This window comes from Nycticebus coucang, chromosome 17, assembly GCF_027406575.1.
Source record: "Nycticebus coucang isolate mNycCou1 chromosome 17, mNycCou1.pri, whole genome shotgun sequence".
Taxonomy (NCBI): Eukaryota; Metazoa; Chordata; class Mammalia; order Primates; family Lorisidae; genus Nycticebus; species Nycticebus coucang.
In genome coordinates this window covers 12,105,873-12,114,601 of record NC_069796.1, presented here as the reverse complement: position 1 = coordinate 12,114,601, position 8,729 = coordinate 12,105,873, and the positions used below count along the sequence as shown (strand labels likewise).

The 8,729-nt window shown below is 46.1% G+C and overlaps 1 protein-coding gene and 1 pseudogene across 5 annotated transcripts in view; one reads left to right on the top strand and one right to left on the bottom strand.

Moving 5' to 3' along the window:
* Positions 1-272: 272 nt before the first annotated feature.
* LOC128568482 (translation initiation factor IF-2-like) lies at positions 273-2,619 on the bottom strand (annotated as a pseudogene).
* EPB41L4A (erythrocyte membrane protein band 4.1 like 4A) overlaps positions 2,581-8,729 on the top strand; it is a 238,070-nt gene continuing 231,921 nt past the window's right edge. For all 5 annotated transcript variants that reach the window (XR_008375291.1, XM_053567384.1, XM_053567382.1 and 2 more), the window contains exon 1: positions 2,581-2,874. Coding sequence is in view for 4 of the 5 variants with exons in the window: in XM_053567384.1 (XP_053423359.1) it covers positions 2,695-2,874 (180 nt within the window). In the remaining variant the exon portion in view is untranslated. The remainder of the gene's footprint in view (positions 2,875-8,729) is intronic.

Below are 8,729 nucleotides of genomic sequence, written 5' to 3'. Positions count from 1 at the left end.
CCTGGACCAGAGCCCCTGACTCACCCCACATCCCCAGCCTTTCCATTACCACTGGAAGTAAAATGACAAAAAACCAAAAATTCCCCCAAACCAAACAGCCACAAAACAAGTGACAGCAAAACTTGGAAACAGATGGTTACACTGGGATGTTTCAGTTTTGCAAGCTTAGATATTGTGGTAAAGAATGAAAATATGTTATGTCAACTTTATTATTTATTTTATTTGAAAGTATTAAGGGAGTACCAATGTTTTAGGGTACAAGGATCATTCTTGTAATGTTTGAGTTCATCACCCAGTAGTTTTCATATTACCTATAGGTTGGTTTATGCCCCCCCCTTAATTTCCACTGAGCTTTATTTCCCTCTGTGTAGATGCACATATGTTCTCCAGTTAGTCCCAACTTAATAGTATGGTGTTTGTTTTTCCATTCTTTAGACTTCATTTAGGAGAATAGTCTGCAGTTCCAGATTGTTACAAAAGGCACTATTTTGCCTTTCTTTATGGCTGAGTACTTCATGGTGTGTGTGTGTGTATACATGTCACATTTTATTAACCCACGCATGAATTTATGGGCTTTTAGATTGATTCTACATCTTTGTGGTTGTGAATTGTGCTGTAATAAACATTTGAGTGCAGGTGTGTTATGATACCTTTCACTCACATTTGATCACTGGTGTCAGGAATACTATATATTACAGATAAAGCAAAACCTCCACAGGTAGAGAATGCTAAGATCTAGAATAACAAGGTGTCAGCTGGTAAGTCAGGCAAAACTTTTGACAAGAAAACCCAAAGTGGAACACAGAATTTGATTAAAAATTCGAAACCTGCTTGGATTTCACAGAAAGCTCAGAAGATAAAATAGGGTTTTATTCATAGGTAAGGTCTGTGCCAAACATGCATTTTATATCGCACTTGGGGGTTCTGCCGATCCCCATTCAGATGGGGCCACAATAGCAGGAAAGGACGAGGCTCCTTCTAGAAGGCCCTTTGTGGCGAATTACTATGCGAGGAAACTCTCAAAGGTGCAAATTGTTCATTTCATTTCTACAGTGCTGCGTAGAAAATTTTTTTTTTGGCTTTGTTTTAAGCTTTCAGGTCCTAGGTGTAAAGAAAATTTTTTGAACTTTGACTACCTAGCCAACAAGTGGTGGAGGAGGGAAACTAAAACTATGCCTGATGCCAAAGCTTTTGCTCTTTCTGATACTCAGTAGAGGAGAGTTTTCTGCGAGGCCTCCCATCAACCCTGCCCCGCGTCCTCCCTTGCATTTCCTGTAACTGCTGCTCGCGTCAACTCGCTGCGGGTGTCCAGCTAGAGAGCACAGATTGCACCTGCTCCGAAGCCCACCCGGGCCCGGGCCTTGTCCGTAGCTCAGCCTCGGCTGCCCGTGCACGGATACAAGGACCCACCAGGGGTCACTGCAGCCTCAGAGCTATTGTGCCCGCCAGTCCCGGACGCGGCCGGCCTCGCGGAGGGCGTGGGGCTGGGATCGCCGAACGCGGGGGTCGAAGCCGACCTGCCCCTGGCCTCCCACGGCGACCTCGGGTCTCCCTGGGAAACCTCCACGGCGCGTCGCGGCCCGCCCCTCTGCACCGCGCAGCGTGCAGCTCCCTCGCGCGGACCCGGCCGCTCCGCCCCGCGCCCGGCTGTACCCCACCGGGGGGCGCCCCAGCTGTCGCCGGCCGCCCCCGGCTTCGCTCCAGGCTATTTTGAAGTCGCCCGGTGGCACCTGGGCTGCTCCCGCCCGGGACGCCACCCGTCGCGCTGCCGAGAGAACTTTTCACTTTCCGCGGAGCCGGCGCGGCCTGGCGCGCCCCGGGCACACCGCCGCCCGCCGCGCTCCCAGCCCGGGCGCCCGCTTCTGCGCCCGCAGGACCCCCGACCCCGGCTTTTCCAAATGTTCTGCTGAATCAGCACCCCGCCGCCGCCTCGGGGCGTTCCTGGAGGCAAAGCTTGAACTTGGCCATACACGGTCCCCCGTGATGAGCTCGAGGGTCCCCAGAAGGGAGCCGTGCCCCAGGACGAGCTGACCTTCCCTGGCTGGTCTCGGTAAGGAGCCCGTTGTCCTTTCCAACCCTCTTCCGGCTTCTCAGTGCCCGTGGGTTGAGAGTGGCTGCGGCGGACTGAGTGACGACCCTCGCTTCTGTCCCCGCACCCCTGGCTGGGGCGTCGCGGATACCCCGGACACAAAGAAAAGCCGAGCGCCCCGCACTCGGCGGACCGCACCGGAGCCGCGGGTCGGGTCGGGTCGGAGCTGGGACCTGCGGGGCGAGGGGAGGCCGGCGCGTCGCGGCCGCGCTTGCAGCGGAGCAGACGGAGGGAGCAGCGGAGCTACGAGGAGACGCCAAGTCCGGGAAGGGCCTCGAATTCTCGTTCCTCCCTCTTCTTGTTTCTTGTCCCCATTGCCAGGCGACTTCTGTCGTCCCCAGGATCACGGGAGGGGCCGCGGCGCCCCCGCCTTCCGAGGAGCGGGAGCCGCAGGATGCGCGGGGACGCGCCGCCGCCCTGCGCGCCCAGTTCCGCCGGCGTTTTCCCCGCGGCTCCCGGGCGCTGACTCTCCGGCGCGGGCTCTCCCGGCGCGGGCTCTCCCCGGCTCGTCCGCGCTGCTCGCTCCGCGCCGCGCCGGGCGCCTCGGCCTCGGCTCGGACCCCGCGGGCAGCCGCCGCTCCCGTCCTGCCCAGGACAATAAATTAATGCGTCACGCTTGCGGGCAAGCGGCGGCTGGGCGCCCGGGTCGCGGCTTTCTCGCCTGGCTGGAGACTGCCACAGCCGACATGGGCTGTTTCTGCGCTGTTCCAGAAGAATTTTATTGCGAAGTTTTGCTCCTGGACGAATCCAAGTTAACCCTCACCACCCAGCAGCAGGGCATCAAGGTGGGTGCGGCCCGGAGCGCGGGCGGGGTGTCGGTAGCCGGGTGGGCTCGGGGGTCGGCCGCTTTGGCTGAGAGCTGTCACCGGTCCAGGCTGGTGGCCGCGTCCCTGCGCGGGGGGCAGGAGAGGCCGCGTCCCTTGTGCTCCGAGACCGGGCGGACGTGTTAGGCTGTGTTAACTTGGAGCTGCTTCATAATGGAGAGTGAGTTTGACATCTTAGAGGTTACCGGACGCACCAACTCCCCGCTGCAATCCAGGTCCTGCCGCAGAGACCAACACTCTTCCCCAAACCCGTCTCTTCCGAGAGCCCCTGGACCCCCCCAGTCCCCGAGAGGCGCGGGATGGATCGCGCCGGCTGCGCCCCCGGCGGCCTGGGACGGGCGCTCCCTTCGCGTGGTTGGGAGCTCATTTCCAGATAGTGTCGTATGGACTAGTTCACTCCTTGAAACACATCAGGGGGTCTTTGTGATTGTGTTGCCTGGGTTTACAGCTGGCAACATAATGCTCGTTTGGACAGAAAATATTTTCCTTGTCCTCAAGCGAACTGGATTTATCCGCACATTTAAGTAAACGTCTCTCAGAGCAACTCAGTAATAACTTTGTCATAAAAAAGCAATTAGTACGTTAACCCAAAGAACCTAGACTAAAAGGCAGCGGAGCTTGCAGGATCCACTTCCTTGATTTTGATAAGTACGTACTTATGTTTATAGTTGACAACCTGACCCGCGCGCCTGCGCGCTTGTTGTGCTCTTGCAACAATGTAACCACCTGGAGATCGGAATCCGGAGCATTTTGTTGTTTTGTTTCCCTTTCTCCTTCAGTTTCAAATCTCTAAGGCGTTTTAGATAAGGCACGAGCTGAGTTTAGCGAAGGGAAACCGCCCCCTTTGTAACAGAGCTGGGCGCCTGACAAGGCCCGCGTTCAGGCTGCTCCATACCCTCTCCTAAGCTCGTCATCTCAGAAGCGAATCCTAATGGGGTAGGCCCTGGGCATTGCCTTTGTGAATCAGTTTTTACATAGCTTTGTGCGCACTAAAACTGTTCCTGGGCTAAAAGTTTCAGCGTTGACGTTGCCCTTGTTGGTGTACAGAATTCTGATTTCATTGGTGTAATTATTTTGCAGAAAGGGGCAGGAAACGACCAGTTAAAGCTACCAGATTAACCCTTTCCTTTAGGACATTGTTTTGAATATTGTTCCCCCAGTAATTAGCGAAACTCAATCAGAATTTCAGTTGGTATTTTCTTTAAAGACCCATAAAACAGACACTGTTGGAGGAGGGTGTTCATTTTGTATTTTAAACTTTATGTTCTAAAATATCACCCTCCCTCACCTCTCCTGTGAAATCAGGAAAAGAACGTAGTGGGTAATGTAACATTCTTTGACGTGGTTCGTGAATAAATGGGCAAAAGAAACAACACATCCTAAATTACGGATCTCGCATATATGAATCTTCATAGTGTGAGGGTAGAAACAATTAGGGAACAGTAACTAATGATCCGATGCTAAAACAACAAAGACATCTTTTTGAAGTGCAAAGTCTAAATTATCTGGAGTCTAAAGTCATCTGGAGTGTGAGCTTCCTATTTAATCATGAAAGCCTGTCTCTGTCAGCTGTGGGGCGTGTACATTATTCTGTCAAGAGAGAAGCCAAGACTTGGGATCAAATGGAAGAATTTTGTCAAAGAAAGATGAATTGAAAATTGTGATCCATAATTACTTTTTATAACCCAGTGGTGCTTATCTTGTTTTACAAATAGGTTGAAAATGGGTGAGTGATTCCAAGGCAGCAGCAACCTTATAATACTGTTATTTTGGATGTAGGCTAGATAACCAAAGGATAATTTAAGCAGGCTTTTGTTGGAAGTAATCATTTCCCAACAGGCTTGGCCTTTTTTGGTGTCACAAAAGCATGCCACAATTATTTTGATGGCCATGTGTGTAACACAGATGTTGTCTGAAGTTAACACATTATATGCAGCTACCATGCTATCATAAAAATGTGTGTGTTAAGCTCCTGTTGACTTGTGGTATGTGCTCAGTTAAACATTTTATTGTTTTGAAATTTCCCAACATTACATGGGTATATAGTAACCTTTGGTTATGTGATTTGCTTTTTTTTATTTTAGGTCAAAGGTGTAAGTATGCCTTTCACCCAGACACGGTGGGTTGTATCTGCTGGGTATGAACTTACCTATCCCTTCCTTCCCCCATCACCTGTTTGAATTCTATCTGTGCAAATACGTGTTGATCAACTAGTTCCAATTTAATGTTGAGTACATGAGGTGTTCGTCCATTCTTGTGATACCCGAGTTAAACGTGTATATTTCTAAAAGATACAAAACATAAAAAAGTATCTTTCATGTAGATGATATTCAAACATTGAACATATAGGTGTTATTTGGTATGTATTTGACATTTTCTTTGACTTTTTCCTAATTTTCTTATATTATGATGCCTAAGTACAGTTAATATATATTGCATTAATTTGATAAAATTAACTCCTATTGTAGTTTGTAAATGAAAAAGTAAACAATTACTTCAGAGTTAATATTATGGCAATATCTCTGGGATAGGACATTTAATAATTTCGATTATTACTAAATAAAGCCAAAGCGAAGCAGGCAGCATCAATTTGCTCAACTTCCCCTGAAATTAAGCTTTTAGAAAGGTCTCTATTTTTAAATTTTTTCGTAAGTATTTTCTCATATTTATTTTATGGTGACTCTTTTTCCTATTTTGAATGAGATGAAGCCAGCTAATTTTGTGTGAAAATTATTCACATGTTTTATCCCTTATTAAAAGGAATTTTCCCTATATGGTTACTTAAGAATTTTTGCTTACAATACTGTTAAAATAATGTATTGTGAGTCAGAAAAAGATTAATTATAGTAAATTAAAGTAGAAGTATGAGTGAAACTTGGTAAAACATTTTGTGTGCCATTTTGAAAAACACCCTAAGAACTACATTATAAATCGAAGTTAGTCATGAAGTGATTTTCTGCAACTTAGATCCAAGTTTTTTATTGACTTTAGGAAAGTATTAATGTGCCACCATTTATAGCATTTCAACCTGAAGATAATAATTTATACATCTTATGTATTGAGTATCATTTAAATGGAAAATAATTTTCTAAAAATAATCAGGAAAGTATATCTTTGTATCCATATTAATGTTATATAGGTATTTGCAGTCTTAACTTGCTTTTAGAGGTAACCTCACCTTGACAAACAGGATGTCTTTTCCTTGCTTTTCACAGTTTGAACCCTATTCAAGATTTAAGAACCCAGGTTGATAGAAGCTTTTAGCTGTTTGTTCTCCTCTACTATCTCTGGTGTTTATTCAAGTAAGGATTTTTGCTGTGGTTGGTCTCAGTTTTTGAGTAATGTTTGTTCTGGGAAACTTTTGTCCTATAGTTCTCTGTACTGGGGGAGGTAGAGATCTTTCTTTTTTGTTCTCTGGAAAAAAGCAAGGTTTGATTATCAATTTTGTCCTTAAATTGCTGCTGTAAGTATGGATTAGATTAGCATTTTCCTTTTAGCAAGACTTTAGTCTTTGGAATGGTAATGTGAGGTATGCTGAGGTGCTTATTTTTCTCTACATGTATTAACTAAATTAATAAAACCAATATGACAGTAAGATAAACTTCATTTTGACTTTTTTTTTTTTTTCTTTTTTGCAGTTTTTGGCCGGGGCTGGGTTTGAACCCACCACCTCTGGCATATGGGGCTGGCGCCTTACTCCTTTGAGCCACAGGGCCACCCTTCATTTTGACTTTTTAAAATGTTTTTTAAGTGATATACCATTCCCTTCACCCAGTTTACTGTTAAATGATGTTATCTCTTCGTCACCCTGAGGCTCCTTTGGGAAGAATATTTTGAGTCAGTTTTGATGCTTTGATCACTTTCTATTATAATTAAGTTAGAAAAACAATTATAAATTGGGGGCTTAAAGTATATGTATCTCACCAAACATCGTACTTTTCATTCCATTGGACTGGTAAAGAAAACGTCTTAGGAGAGTGGGAAAAAAGTACAACGCAAATTTTATTAAGTCTATGTGTGAATACCTATGCTTTTGGTACAAGCTGTGTAAGATACAAAGTTAAGGACCTTATAAACGTAAGTTGAAGCAAGTAAGCATGCTTTGCGTAACAGCATTTCTGTTATTATGAAATGGCTATGGGTCTTGGTCAGTTAGTAAATTTGATGTTACTGGAATAGAAAGTGACCCTCCTCCACTCTACATCCAGGTTTCTAAAATTCAAATGTGTTTTCTACATTGTGGCTCCATGTGCTGAACTAGTATATGAATTAGTATACAATTGGTATATAAATACCTCTTCAATTTTATAAGATTTTTTTCTTGAAAAAAAAGTCAGTATACCTTTTATTATCAATGATTTGAATGTGATTTTAAAACCCCTTCAGGGGGAAAGCATCGTTTGTTCCCTCCACCAGCCTCATGGCTGACCTTCTTTAGGTGCTTGACGCTATTCCTGGTTGAGGGCGAGCCTTGGCTTTTGTGGCCCAGTGACTAAGTTCTTGTGTTTATAATGGTAAGCTTGAACCAAAGGTGGCCTGATGCAGGGCTTTGGTTGCTTCTGAGCATGGGTGAAGATAAGGCTAAATCTGTCAGGACAGAAGTCCAGACTCCACTGTGATTAGCCATGTGGACAGTGGTTTGCTATTTTTAATAAGACACTTAAAAACAGGGTAGGAAACTCACCTTTTCTAATGTGGTTGGTGTCAGCCTTATCCCTGACAGTAAAGCCAGATGGTTCTTTGTGGGAGTCTGTCCTGTCCATTGTAGGGTACTTAGCAGGGTCCCTAGCCTCCAGACACCAGCAGCACCTCTTCCCCTACTGTGACAACCAAAAATGTGCTCAAATGTGGCCAGATGTCTCCTGATGGCAAAATCAGGCCTGCTCAAGAACCACTGGCATGGCGGACAACAGCTTTCTTCCTTCTTCCGTCTAGGGGGTTTGGTCTTCCACACTCGAAGCAGGATGAGTTCCGCATGCTTTCTGTTTGTTCCATTTTTTCCCGCTCTTTTGGAATGGTGAGTTTTACCTTATATGTGGAGAAGACAGTATGATATTTGTGTCTCTAACTTACCTCATGTTCTTACATTCAGAGCGATATCTGAAATGATTAAAGCATGCACCTGCAGTCACTACACCTGGGCTTAAAATTTGGCACCATTGAGGACTTACTGCCAGAGTAGCTTCCAGAAGGGTCTTATCTTTCTGCAGATTTTAGCGTTGTCCTTCTTCCCATCCTCATCTTCCCCTTGTTGTTGTTGTGGCTCATTCCTGCCTAGAGATAAAGTCTATATTTCACTGTTTGTCTTACCGCCTGAGCTAGCCCTGCCTGCCCCAGCAACTTGCTCTCTGTTTCCCAAACATCCCAGAGTCTATTGAGACTTTATGCCTGGGATTCCTGTGGATTGGTGTGTGTGTTTATCTTTCCCTGAACACATCCTCCCCTGAACCATCCTTTAGGACTTGACTCAAGTCCATCTTCTAGGCAGTGGTCAGCTCAGCCTGACCAGGCAGCGCTCAGCGCTGGTCTGCACCTCACACTGTTATGGCACCTGTCACGCTGCAGGCATTATCTCTGGATGCCTCTGTCCCCTCCAGCATCCTGTGAGCCCCCGTCTATGCTCCTTAGCAGCCAGAGCTGTATGTCTCCTGTAATAGGTGCTTATTAACTGTAATTTGATAGAAAATGAATGGAATGATATAGTTGGAATAGGCCATATTGAAAATCGTCCAGATAATGAGGTTCCTTTGCCATTTTGTTTTTACTAGAAAAGACCCTGGAATGAAGTGAATCTCACTGTGAAAGAGTGTTGCCAA